The 14918-nt window shown below is 41.5% G+C and overlaps 1 protein-coding gene across 1 annotated transcript in view; it reads right to left on the bottom strand.

The window, feature by feature from the left end:
- Positions 1-13850, bottom strand: part of LOC310943627 (phospholipid phosphatase-related protein type 5-like) — a gene marked incomplete at both ends in the record, with an annotated part of 39006 nt that extends 25156 nt beyond the window's left edge. Inside the window, one exon of the mRNA XM_083909255.1 lies at positions 13734-13850. Coding sequence (XP_083765381.1) covers positions 13734-13850 — 117 coding nt within the window. The remainder of the gene's footprint in view (positions 1-13733) is intronic.
- Positions 13851-14918: the final 1068 nt, after the last annotated feature.

The raw sequence follows: 14918 nt of genomic DNA, 5'->3' as shown, positions 1-14918 counted from the left end.
TGACATAGTATAGTATGAAGTATGAAGAATTTTGGACCACATTTTTTTTTTCAAATTTTGGACCACATTTTTTTTTTTCAAATTTTGGACCAAATTTGTTTTTTTCAAATTTTAGACCCAATTTTTTTTTTCAAATTTGCGACCAATTTTTTTTTTCAAATTTTAGACCAATTTTTTTTTCAAATTTTAGACCAATTTTTTTTTTTCAAATTTTGGACCAAATTTGTTTTTTTTCAAATTTTGGACCCAAACATTTTTTACAACATTTTTTTCGACTTTTAAATTACATAGTATAGAATGATGTTTTTGTCAAATGTTGTTTGTCAAAAATTTCTTTTCAAAGATTTTGTCAAATTTTGGACCAAAAAAAAACATGAAGTGTCATTCATGAAGTAGATATTAGTGATTGTGTTGATTTATAAAGTGGAAATGCTGGTCCTCACTTTGTCAGCAACCCAGTCCTCAGTATGCAGCAAGTACAAGAGTGTGTGTGTGTGTGCGTGTGTGTGACAGTCTGCTCAGGATGAACTTCCCTCCTGCTGCTTCACTTTTGTCTGCAGCGTCTTTGAATGAGCGCCACCTGAAGTATGAATGAGTCCACTGAGCAGAAACAGCTTCATACTGTGGTGAGGGCAGAAGATGTGATTATAAAAAAGCAATAAAATATAATTTTTTACCATTAAAAATATGTGAAATATAGTCATAAAAATGTAATGTGCTATTTTTCCTCTGATAGGTGTAATCTCCAATAACAGTCTCTGTTTCATGCAGCGTAAGAAAATTGGAAAACAATGTGTGATCAAATGAGCAAATCTCAGAAAATCACATAAAGACCTTTTGCTCCACTTGGTTATTATGGTATGTAATCCAATTTAATGCAAATGTTTTGCTCTGAACATTAATTCCCGTTTATTCCTTTGGAAAGTTTCCTATTAATTTCTATGGAAAGTTTCCAATTGATTCTCATGGACTGTTTCCCATTAATTCCTATGGAAACTTTACCATTAATTCCTATGGAAAGTTTCCCATAAATTCCCATGGAAAATCTTAGAAAAGCACATAGACATTTTGCTCTCTGGGACTCAGTGTCCACTTGATTATTATGGTATATAATCCAATTTAATGCAAATGTTTTGCTCTAAAATCAGGCGTTATAGGTGCTAGATTTTTTTTGCTTTTGAGAGTGTTTTACACAATAACATATTTTAGCTAATGTCGCGTCTAAAGAACGCTGAAACAAACACATCTAACTATAACCTGGCACCTTCTTCTTTCTCTACAAGAATTCAGCTCTAAATCACAATGAAATGACACACATATCCTGGGTGTGTGTGTGTGTGTGTGTGTGTGTTTATAGGTCACATATTGAGGCTTTAATAAATGAGTCAAACTTGTCATTCATTCACTCTGTGTTCTCAGGGGTTAATGGACAACCTTAAACTAACCACAGCTCAACTCCTCAGAACCTCCTTCACTTAATCAACCACGTTCTGCCTCATTAGGACCAGGTTTAAGTCTTTTCACGAGGTCCACTGGTTTCTGACGAGGTCAGAAAAAGGTCCTTAAATCACATGTAAATGTGATTCATTCATCAATAATGTGAGCATGAATGAGCTTGACTGCCATCTGCTGCCACTGCGCGGTATTACAAGAGAGACGAGCAGAGTGATGGAGGGAGAGAGCGGTGGACGAGGCAGGAGGGAGCAGGACGGAGATAAACGAGTGGATAAAAGAGTTAATGAGACATTAGTTTATCAGAGAGTCGGTCAAGGCGAAAGAGAAGTGTGACCCTGGGAAATAAACAAAGAGAGAGAGAGAGAGGAGAGAGAGAGAGAGAGAGAGAGAGAGGGTAAATGAGGATATATGATATAGAGGGTGGAGAGAGAGGAGAGAGAGGTAAATCTCTTGGTTCTCATGCAGCAGTAAACCTTGTTTCATCTCATTCATATCCAGACCTTGTTCAACTCATATCCATCACTGTCCCGTCTCACAATATCTGTCCTAAAAATCTTGCCCTCAATCATTTTTCACCCTCAGGTTCTTTGTGTCGCCCTCTTTTTTCTGCTGAATTGTTTTTATGGCTCTCAGTCGTCGTCACTGTCAGATCTCTTTATCTTCTCTCTCACTCTGTATCTGGACACACACATATCCATGAATGGTGTATTTAAATCTTTGCATCTGTGCACCAAAGATCAATCACACAATTCCACAAGTCTATATTTATGTTCCCAACCTTCAACTGAATATGTGCCGTTTATTCCCGTTAATTCCCATTAATTCCTATGGAAAGTTTCCCATTAATTCCTATGGAAAGTTTCCCATTAATTCCTATGGAAAGTTTCCCATTAATTCCTATGGAAAGTTTCCCATTAATTCCTGAATTCCCGTGGACTGTTTACCATTAATTCCTATGGAGTTTACCATTAATTCCTATGGAAAGTTTACCATTAATTCCTATGGAAAGTTTACCATTAATTCTTGAATTCCCATGGACTTTTTCCCATTAATTATTATGGAAAGTTTACAATTCATTTCCTATGGAAAGTTTACCATTAATTCCCATGGAAAGTTTCCCATTAATTCCTATGGAAAGTTTACCATTAATTCCTGAATTCCTGTGGACTACCATTAATTCCATGGAAAGTTTCCCATTAATTCCTATGGAAAGTTTACCATTAATTTCCATGGAAAGTTTACCATTAATTCCTATGGAAAGTTTCCCATTAATTCCTGAATTCCCGTGGACTGTTTACCATTAATTCCTATGGAAAGTTTATCATTAATTCCTATGGAAAGTTTACCATTAATTCTTGAATTCCCATGGACTTTTTCCCATTAATTATTATGGAAAGTTTACCATTAATTCCCATGGAAAGTTTCCCATTAATTTCCATGGAAAGTTTACCATTAATTTCCATGGAAAGTTTACCATTAATTCCTGAATTCCCATGGACTTTTTCCCATTAATTCCTATGGTTTCCCATTAATTCTCAGGGAAAGTTTATTATTTTATATCATACACAAATATTTGTGTCTGATATGCACTTTTTTGACGATTGAACTTGACGCACGGATGATTAAAGACAAAAAAAACAAAAAACGTCCAGAATCTTAAACACGAGTCTGATTCCAGAGCCCAGATCAAACAGAAAAGCAGTGGAGACAGAGTCTGAGATCAGAGGACGACTGGAATGTTAGTTTTGCTGCAGGGCGACATTTTATCTGGAAGAACAGATCAGATATCGTCAAAAACACTTTGTGAAACAGAAACTGTCGTCAGAGACGAGGAGGAGGAGGAGGAGGGGATGAAGGCTGGAGACGGTTTTTGATGAATCAACGGCAGATAAACCTGAGATTGACATAGAGGAATATTTCTTTTGTTCATCTAAAAATGAGTAAATCCTGGACAAAACCAAAGATTTAAAGCTGCCATGAGAGGACAAAACAGACTGAAACTTCCTTTTTCTTAAAAAAAAAAAAAAAAAAAAAACACTAATTAAAAGGAAGAAAGTGAATTGTTCCACATGTTTTTGCAGCCATGGCAGAGGAATAATTTAATCCCAAGCCTCCTCTGTAACACTGAGTCATGTGTCCGACCGCATTCATACACCAGAGCATCATCAGCGTCTTCATTCTGAATCACATGTAGATTTATGAGGCGACAGCGGCCAGAGGAGCACAATAATTATTATTACCTCAGAAACTGTGCTGCACAGAGAGGAATTCATATATTTTCTGTTTATGATCACAGAACGTCGGCCTCAGCAACATGAACATACATTAACAGGTTCCGTCCTTCCCCGAAAGCGAAAGTTATGAAGCAGGGGCGCAGCTTGTGAACAGGCAGAGCAGGCAACTGCTTGGGGCCCCCCGAGCTGATAGGGGGCCCCCCGACACTCAGAGCCTGAGGGCTGTTTTTACTGAAATGTGCAGTGAGCAGCTGTCTCCCCGTCCCCCTTAAACAACAATGGGCGATTTGCAATGACATCGCAGTAGGAAACCCCCCTAAAGGGGCCCCACCTCCCTAAAGGGGCCCCACCTCATGTTAACCTGTGTAAAGTTATCGTTCTGCAAGTTGTTTTTTTCAGTTATTTACAGTATTTTATTGTTCTATATATTTATATTGTTTTATAATGTGGGTTCTTTACAGTGTAATGTATTGTTTTCACTAAGTTCATATAGTTTTTTTAAAAGCCATTTACAGTATTTTGTTTACTCTTTCCATTTATATTTTCTCATACTTTTTAATTACAAGGTTTTTCCATGTTATTTCATGCATTTCGGAAAAAAAAATAATATTTTGAACTCATACATTTTTCGTGGGGGTCAGATTATTTATAACATAATGGTGATGAGCACTGGTTGGAAGGAAGGGCCCCCTGGGAATGTTTGCTTAGGGCCCCTACAGACTCTAGAATCGCCTCTGTGACGAAGTTAACGAAGCAGCCGCTGAACTGAACACGTGTTTCAAACTGAGAAATCCCAGAGCAGCAAACGCCGGTGCTATTCCTGGAGAGATAATAATGAGTTTAATATTGAATGAATAATGTAAGAATGTGAGTCTTTTTTGCATTACGTGCAGGATGAACACATATTTTGAGCAGAGGAAAGCTCATTAATGAAGTCATCAATACAGAGACATGATCAAAAACCCAATGACTCTATGTTCTGAGTGTAATAAGAGATGCAGCGGCAACAAAGGCTCCAGGAAGAGAAGTTAAATCATGCTAATTATCAAGATTACGTTCGGTTATCAAGATTTAACTCGACATTAAATGTTTTAAAGCAAAGCACAGATGTTAATAATAGTGTAGTTGGAGCATCTTGGTACTTGGCACAAGGAAAATTAAAAAACGGTTTTGGAAAAAAATGAATTTGATAAAGGGCAAACACAGACACACGCTGTGTAGACCATAATTCCTTTTTTTTTACCTCTCACATTCACAATTTTACCTCTCACATACTCTCGTTTACCTTTCACATACAATAGTTTTACCTCTCACATGTTATGTGTAAAAACATTTAATGTGTGAGGTAAAAACATTTAATGTGAGCAGTATTCCACTTTATTCTAACATTACATGTGAGAGGTAAAAGAGAGTATGTGAAAGGTAAAAGAGTATGTGAGAGGTAAAATTGTGTATGTGAGAGGTAAAATTGTGAATGTGTGAGGTAAAATTGTGTATGTGAGAGGTAAAATTGTGTATGTGAGAGGTAAAATTGTGAATGTGTGAGGTAGCCACCGTAGCTAGCACCTTCGAAAAACACTTTTCCTGCACACAGGAAGTGTTTTTTATGTCAAGGCGTACATTATATTTCACGCCAAACCTTCGTTTCTTCAGCAGTCTGTTGAGATCTCACCGCTGCCACAACAAACGTGAGTAAGGTCTGATAGTATTGCTTGGCAGAGTCGATCATTGTTGTTTCAACAGTACAATAGAATCAGAAGAAACCAGAATAATAACATCAGACACTGCAGGGTTCATTTTAAAGGGATTGAGGACATTTTGGGGAAGTGAGGACTTAGCTTAGGGTTAGGGTTAGGAGCTGGTGTGCGTTTTTGTGTCCTTGATGTCATGGCAACCGTTCCTGTGGCCTTGATGACTTTTGTAGCTTTGATGATCTCAATGCCTGGATCTTGTATGAACGTCTGCTGTCACTTGCAAGTACAAGGGTCAACTGCTGTGGAATCTGCAGCAGCCCTAACCCCAGGTTCGGGTTGTTATTCCGTCGGTTGATAATGGATCCGTCTCTGCTCCACGACGAGTTTGTTCCACTGACGGAAACGAGTGGCTACGTCGTGCAGAAGTTCCTGGGCCACGGAGCGTTTGGTAACGTCTACCTGTGCGTGAGGTCGGACACGGAAGAGGTCGTGGCCGTGAAGGTTATCGTCGAAGAGGAGACGGAGCAGGTGGAAAACGAGGTGGGGAACCTGGAGAAAATCCGGGAGCTCGACCCGGACAAGAACTGCCTGGTCAGGTTCAACAGGCACCTGAAGCTCCAGGGACATTTCTTCCTGGAGTTCGAGAAGCTGGACATGACCGTGCGCGAGTTCCTCCAGCGCTCTGGCCGTCCGCTGAACCTCTCCGAGATACAAGCGGTCGCGCGGCAGATGCTGGTGGCGCTGAGCGCGCTGAAGAGCATCCAGATGGTGCACGGCGACATCAAGACGGACAACATCATGCTGATCGACCACCGGCTGCAGCCGTGCAAAGTCAAGCTCATCGACTTCGGCGTGGCTCAAAATGTCTCGGACCTGGACGCGGGCGACATCTTGCAGCTGCTTCCGCACCGGGCGCCCGAAGTCCTGCTGGGTCTCCCGCTGAGCGAGGCCGTGGACGTGTGGGCGCTCGGCTCAGTGGTCGCCTCGCTGTACGTCGGCGGCGAGCTGTACTCGGGCGTCTGCGAGCTGGCCAAACTGGACGACATCGTGCAGCTGCACGGTCGGCCCGACGACCGGCTGCTCGACGGCGGACTTTACACCGCCGAGTACTTTTACAAAGACGCGGAGTCGCAGGCGTGGCAGCTGAAGACGGAGTGCTGCTGCCCGACGGGGGACGCCGCGGCCAGCTTCATCACCAGCGACCGCATCGGGTTCCACCGGTTGCTGAGGGACGTGTCGTCGAGGCCTTTCGGCAGCCTGGACGACCTCGTCGCGGCTCGCCCGGGTTCTGCCGCGCGCGAGGACGCGCGGGTCTTCATTAGCCTCGTTAAGCAAATGCTGCAAGTGGATCCGGGGCAAAGGATCACGCCAGACGAAGCCCTCGCGCATCCGTTTTTTACGATCGAACATTTCCCGAGCGACTGCGCTAACGAGTCGTCGGACACAAACGCTGCCGCCGCCGACGACAGCGGCGATGAAACCGCTTACAACTCTGAAAAAGCTGCCTCAGAAGAGACCAAAACCAGGTTTTTCTCAGGAGGATTCACAAATTCATCTCATGGCTGATGTGATGTGATCACAGGCCACCATGGGATGCTGGATGTTCCATTAGATCGTTAGCCTACAGCCGACTGCAATACTTGCAGGCCAAAATGTGTGTGAAAGTATAATTTTAGATGAATTATTGTCTCGACCTATATGGAGGACGATACCTGACATATCAATAGATAAATAAATACAGGAATAAATACAGGAATAAATAAATAAATACAGGAATAAATAAATACAGAAATAAGCAGTTTACTAAATACTTTAATCACCTTTATTCCGCCCTTTTTTAGACCTGTATAGACATAAATAAAATTAAATGGGTTTTTAATAATTTGGTACCTAAGAAATCTCAAATGGCACAGATGGTGCCAAACTGTGCCAAAAGAGAGAACGCCTAGACATCTCTTTACTAAAACCTCTGTAATTTCACTCTGCTTCACTTCAGCAGCATCAGACTCTGCACAGCTCATGTCCACGTGTTGTTACATGACCTCCATGTGTTTTTCAGCTCCTACTGCATATTTTAAAGGTGATATTTGCTTTAAAATGCAATATTTTTTTGGGCGAGGGGAAAAAAAGTCCTTCAGTTATGCTGTGTTCCATGTACATTTACTCTGACACAGTGGCATCTACAGTGAAACTTACACCTCTGGTGGAATCTCACAAGTGTTATCTGTAGTTTGATACCAAGATAATCCACATAGAGCTTGTAACTGCAGAGATTTACTCTATTTAGTTTGGGCATGTCATTTTCAAGCAGGGACTCCAAAAAAGAGGGTCAGGGAAGAAGAGGTTAAAATGTGAATATAAAAGTTGTACGAGACTCTGATCTCACACACACATTATAGGACATCTGCAGGGGATTCGAGCCGACGTGAAACAACACCTCAGAGCGACGTTCTATGAGGTCTTGACGCTCGGCAGTCTTTATCGCGCGGATCTCTCTGGATCACAGGAGATAAAGCAGCGACTCAAAGCACAAAGGCTCCGTGCCGCGAATTAGCAGCGACAGAAGCATCCAACGGCAGGAATTAACCGTATGATTAAGACGTCGTAGTGTGGTCACAGCTGACACACACACACACACACACAGCACTTATTCACAGCCACTACTATTACTCCTCTACTACTGATGTCGGTTTGTACGCCGGCTCAGCGCGATCCACTCACAGAGCCTTTAATGTAGTCACAGTCGCAGTACTTTGTAAGTCAGCTCCAGAACACATTTTCACAGTAGGACAGCGTAGCCTGGATCACAGCGACGCCGCACACATGCCCCCACCACTCAACCTCCTCTTCATCCTCCTCCTCCTCCTCCTCCTCCTCCTCCTCACAGCCGCCAGTGTCTAAAGAGAGTCAGGAATAAGCCGTATGTATTAAAAGGACTTTTTTAAAGAGTGGCCTTTGAAAGCGGCGCCTCTCCTCTGTTAGGTCTCTTGTGTGGAATGGCAGCGCGATGGCAGCCATCGAGTGAAAACAAGACAAGGAGGAACAAGGGCAAAGAGAGAGAGAGAGAGACTTATCTGCTTTCCATTATGTTGTCCTTCGTCCCACGCTGCTCGGAATTAAATTGCGTAAAATCGTTCTCACATTTTGACTCTGGTGTTAAGAAGAAAGGCGACAGCGACGAGAGACGGACGGACGAGGAGGAAACGTGGACGCATCAGAGCAGAGACGGCAGAGGCTTTACATTGAAATAAAAGAAGAAGAAGAAAAAGAATGGTCGAGAAACAAAGATTTAGGCTGAATTCCAATTCCTTTTCTTAACCCTCAATCTCAAAAATGTTCTCCCTCTAGTCCAAGTGCTGTCCCTATTCTCAGAAAAATTAAGTTGAGGGTCAAGTTTAAGGGCTGTATCGCCCTCAATATTGAGATTTTTTCCGAGACCACACTTGGGACCAGGGGCTACCCAGAATGCATTGCGTGTTTTGACGTAACAAAGATGGCGCCGAAAGCCGCGAAAACGAGTTACGCTACAAATAAAGTATTTTCTTTGTTAATAGAGATATAAAAATGATGGAAACCATTGTATTATCTTAGTTTAGGCCCAGATTATGGATTACTGACGTCATTGTTGCGTAACATTTATTTTTATTTTATGATCTTTTGTCAATAAGTCGTGGTGTGTGGTAACTGTCAGCTGAATATTTGTATGAGTATCATCTTATAACTAACTGACAACCTAATAACTTGACTGACAAACGGATCGTAATAAATAATCCTGACGTAAATGTGTTCTTCTTCTTCTTCTTCTTTTTTGGAGTTGACAGACTGGACGCAGCTTTGGCGTTATTCTGCCCCCTACAGTCTGAAGACGTATCTGCATTTAAGGGGTGTCCCATTTCTAAGTGACAAAATAACTCTCAACACTTGGTTTTGAGGCCAGTTAAGATTAAGGGTTAAGATAGGAAGTGGAATTGGCCTTTAGATTTTGAGGAAAACGACGGATAAAAATCACAAGATGAGACGGGGGGGAATAAAAACAAAAACGGCTAATGAGATGCTAATGAAACAGAAAAGGAGGGGGTGCCCTCAACAAACACCTGTCCTCAAAGGTCACATATATAATGCTATGGTTTTTAAAAAACCTGTTTTGGTTTATCAGCAGTTTACTAAATACTTTAATCACCTTTCTACCCCTTTGGTCAAATCCTATGGTTTTATATGAACAACGGACTCAAACATTTCTCCCAGGCTATCGTTCCAAATGCAGGAAGTGGACTACAACGCAGGGCATTGTGGGTGAACGCAACCAAAACATACGTGCGTGGAGAGCGATAGCCGTTGTTGCGGCGTAAATATGCGAGTCGCACGTCGCATTCAGTGTTTGTCTCGTCAAAAAACGACGGATAAAAATCACAAGATGAGAAGAGGGGGAATAAAAACACTGGCTTTTTTGAACCAAACAAAAACGGCTAATGAGATGCTAATGAAACAGAAAAGGAGGGGGTGCCCTCCACCCTCCGCCCTCCGGGGGGCGACGCTACATCACAGCGAGGTTTAAAAATACCCTTCATTAACGTAAACTGCAAAGCACACACATTCATTCAGGTGCGTACGCGGCCATTAAAGTCAAATCATCCTCATCATCATCATCATCATCATCTTCCCACCTCTGATTCTGCTCCAACAAATCAAAACAAAGGGCATCATAATAATAATCCCTGAGGGAGAAGATCCACCGCTTCTTATAGGCTCGACTGTGTTTATGTGACTGTGAATGAAGGAAAGGTGAAAAAAGGATACGAGAGGATTATAAAATGAGGAAAGATGTTTCTGACTTTTAAGGAAGTGTGATGGTGGTGGAAGTGAGGAGGACGGAGGTCGTTTGAGTGGGAGGAGAAGAACGAAGCTTCCTCGAGTGAAGGAGGAATAACGGAGAGATTCGTGTTTGCGCAAAAAAGATATAATGACACGGATGGAGGTGAATACGTGATGTGGAGGAGCTGTGTGAGGGAAAAGTGACCGGGCAGACGCCTCAAGAGGCCGTCGAAGAGAATACGGGAACATGGGAGGAGCAGCAGCGCTGTCAGGAGGATGTTCAGGAAGCGAAGAAGGCAGTAAATATCAAAGTAAATAAAACCTTTGACCATTGTTTAACCTCTTTTTCCCTGCTCGAAAGTGACATGCCCAAACTAAATAGAGTAAATCTATGCACTTACAAGCTCTATGTGAATTATCTTGGTATCAAAATAAAGATAACCTAAATAAACATTGCATTTTAAAGTAAATATCACCTTTAAAACATGTGGACATGAGCTGTGCCAAGTGTGATGCTGCTGAAGTGAAGCAGAGTAAAATGACAGAGGTTTTAGTAAAGAGAGGCCTCTCGTTTGACACAGTTTGGCACCATCAGGTACCAAATTCTTAACCACTTCTTCCCTGACCCTCTTTTTGGAGTCCCTATGTGGATTATCTTGGTATCAAAATAAAGATAACACTTGTGAGATTCCACCAGAGGTGTAAGTTTCACTGTAGATTCCACTGTGTCAGAGTAAATGTACATGGAACACAGCATAAATTAATGATTTTTTTTTTCTCGCCTAAATAAATATTGCATTTTAAAGTAAATATCACCTTTAAAATATGCAGTAGGGGCTTAAAAAAGCATGGAGGTCATGCAACAACATGTGGACATGAGCTGTGCCAAGTGTGATGCTGCTGAAGTGAAGCAGAGTGATATGACAGAGGTTTTAGTAAAGAGATGCCTCTCGTTTGGCACAGTTTGGCACCATCAGGTACCAAATTCTTAACCACTTCTTCCCTGACCCTCTTTTTTGGAGTCCCTGCACGAAAATGACATGCCCAAACTAAACAGAGTAAATCTCCGCATTTACAAGCTCTATGTGGATTATCTTGGTATCAAACTACAGATAACACTTGTGAGATTCCACCAGAGGTGTAAGTTTCACTGTAGATTCCACTGTGACAGAGTAAATGTACATGGAACACAGCAAAAATTAATGATTTTTTTTTTCTCGCCTAAAAAAATATTGCATTTTAAAGTAAATTTCACCTTTAAAATATGCAGTAGGGGCTTAAAAACGCATGAAGGTCATTTAACAACATGTGGACATGAGCTGTGCAGAGTCTGATGCTGCTGAAGTGAAGCAGAGTAAAACGACAGAGGTTTTAGTGAAGAGAGGTCTCTCGTTTGGCACAGTTTGGCACCATCATGTACCAAATTCTTAACCACTGACCCTCTTTTTTGGAGTCCCTGCTCGAAAATGACATGCCCAAACTAAATAGAGTAAATCTCTGCAGTTACAAGCTCTATGTGGATTATCTTGGTATCAAAATAAAGATAACACTTGTGAGATTCCACCAGAGGTGTAAGTTTCACTGTAGATGCCACTGTTTCAGAGTAAATGTACATGGAACACAGCATAAATGAAGTATTTTTTTCCTCTAGCCTAAATAAATATTGCATTTTAAAGTAAATAACACCTTTAAAATATGCAGTATGGGCTTAAAAACGCATGGAGGTCATGCAACAACATGTGGACATGAGCTGTGCAAAGCGTGATGCTGCTGAAGTGAAGCAGAGTAAAATGACAGAGGTTTTAGTAAAGAGATGTCTCTCGTTTGGCACAGTTTGGCACCATCATGTACCAAATTCTTAACCACTGACCCTCTTTTTTGGAGTCCCTGCTTGAAAATGACATGCCCAAACTAAATAGAGTAAATATCTGCCGTTACAAGCTCTATGTGGATTATCTTGGTATCAAACTACAGATAACACTTGTGAGATTCCACCAGAGGTGTAAGTTTCACTGTAGATGTCACTGTGTCAGAGTAAATGTACATGGAACACAGCATAAATGAAGTATTTTTTTCCTCTCGCCTAAATAAATATTGCATTTTAAAGTAAATAACACCTTTAAAATATGCAGTAGGGGCTTAAAAACGCATGGAGGTCATGCAGCAACATGTGGACATGAGCTGTGCAAAGTGTGATGCTGCTGAAGTGAAGCAGAGTAAAATGACAGAGGTTTTAGTGAAGAGATGTCTCTCGTTTGGCACCATCAGGTACCAAATTCTTAACCACTGACCCTCTTTTTGGAGTCCCTGCTCGAAAATGACATGCCCAAACTAAATAGAGTAAATCTCTAGAGTTACAAGCTCTATGTGGATTATCTTGGTATCAAACTACAGATAACACTTGTGAGATTCCACCAGAGGTGTAAGTTACACTGTAGATGTCACTGTGTCAGAGTAAATGCACATGGAACACAGCATAAATGAAGGATTTTTTTCTCTCGCCTAAAAAAATATTGCATTTTAAATCAAATATGACCTTTAGAATATGCAGTAGGAGCTTAAAAACGCATGGAGGTCATGCAACAACATTTGGACATGAGCTGTGCCAAGTGTGATGCTGCTGAAGTGAAGCAGAGTGAAATGACAGAGGTTTTAGTAAAGAGATGTCTCTCGTTTGGCACAGTTTGGCACCATCTGTGCCATTTCTTAACTTAGAAAAGAGCATAGCATAAAGATCATAGTTGTGCTCAGTCTTCAGCAATCTCTTTACCTCAAGGCTTTATCTGCTATTGCAAAAGCTGAACTTCTGACTTTATATATCACCGATGTGAAGAAATTCCACCTTTCTTCATCTTCAGGTAATTACAGCCTGAATTTCTTAAAAAAAAAGGTCTATTCAGGTATCTGTTGCAGCTGCTTTATTCCTGATGACCTGCAGGCTCGGAGCACGTTAGCCGTGTCACGGATTAATTGGCTTTTCCATTCTTAATTAGGGACAATTAATTAGGGGAAAAGTTGCTGAGGCCGCGGCGCTCCGCTGGGTCGTTAAAGGATTACAGAGGGAGAGAAAGGAATCATAGGAAGACGATGGAGTCAATAAAGACGAGAGGTTTTTTCGGCCACAAGGTCACTCGAGGAAGGAAGACTCTTCTTTATGATCCCGCTCAACGTTATCACTCAGTCGTTTACGAACGCAGGGTAATTACCGCAGTCGTGACAATTAAATCAGACTTCTGTCGGGGAGTCGGTGAATTGAGAAGCCGGCTAATTTCGCGCCGTTTCCCCCCAAATGAGGATTAATCTGCCATGAGGAATGTGAAATGATGGGAGAATGAAGGAGTGCGAGGGAGAACGTTCACGAGCAGGCGACCGACCGTGAAATGCGCTTTCATTTGTCCATCAGTTTGCTCTGTGCATCGGTCGCTCAGACTTCCAGGAGGAAAACGGCGAGTTCCCTCTCCGTCTACGCTTCAACGATGCCTTCAGTTGCGAAGCATAAAAGCAGCGAATGACCGACATCATTCGTCCAAACACTCACCTCCACAAAGAGGAAGCAGGGCACGATGTAGGTGCTGGTCTTCTGGAGGTTTTGGTCCTGCTCGCTGTCGATGTTCCTCATCGCCCTCCTCTGTGCCGAGAGCCGGCTGTCAGTCATCTGTGGGGTCAAAAGGTCACGCCGTCAGTCTACAAATGGGATAATAACATATTACATCTCCAGAGGCGATTCTAGAGTCTGTAGGGGCCCTGAGCAAAAATTCCCAGGGGGCCCTTCCTTCCAACCAGTGTTCATCACCATGTTGTTATAAATAATCTGACACCAATGAAAAATGTATATATTTTTTTTGAAATGAATGAAATAACATGGAAAAACCTTGTAATTAAAAAGTATGTGAAACAATGTAAAGAACAATAACAATAAAATACTGTAAATAGCTTTTAAAAAACTAGCTAAAAAACTACTTAAAAAAATACATTACACTGTAAAGAACCCACATTATAAAACAATATAAATATATAGAACAATAAAATACTGTAAATAACTGAAATAAGTAAAAAAAATATTTGCATTACACTGTAAATAATCCTCTTCATTTTCCAACTTGCAGAACGATAACTTCACACAGGTTTAAGTGAGGTGGGGCCCCTTTAGGGAGGTAAAAACAGCCCTCAGGCTCCACGTGTCGGGGGCCCCCTATCAGCTCGGGGGCCCCAAGCAGTTGCCTGCCTCGCCTGTTCACAAGCTGCGCCCCTGTACATCTCTGTAGTGTAAAGCTGCTCAAATTTGTTGAGTTTGACTGAGACACAGAGAATCTGACCAAATCTGGTGTTTGCTATTTGACTTTATCTGGAAGCTCTGCTGGTACGTGGAGAAAAAACTGACTGTTAAATATTGTAGAAATACTGTATATACCAGGGTGTTTGTGATTGGAGCGCGTAGAAAATGAATAAATAACTATGAAAAGTCCATAGCTCGGCCTATTTTCCACCACTGTTGGAGATAATGATGTCACTTGGAGAATTTACTTGTGGTATAAAAAGTTTAAAAAGAGGATTTTTTTTCTCTCGCCTAAAGAAATATTGCATTTTAAAGCAAATATCACCTTTAAAATATGAAGTAGGAGCTTAAAAACACTTGGAGGCCATGTAACAACATGTGGACATGAGCTGTGCAAAGTGTGATGCTGCTGAAGTGAAGCAGAGTCAAACGACAGAGGTTTTAGTG

This window comes from Microchirus variegatus (assembly GCF_963457635.1).
Source record: "Microchirus variegatus genome assembly, chromosome: 23".
Lineage (NCBI taxonomy): Eukaryota > Metazoa > Chordata > Actinopteri > Pleuronectiformes > Soleidae > Microchirus > Microchirus variegatus.
The sequence above is the reverse complement of the archived record's forward strand: the minus strand, read 5'-3'. Positions and strand labels throughout refer to the sequence as shown.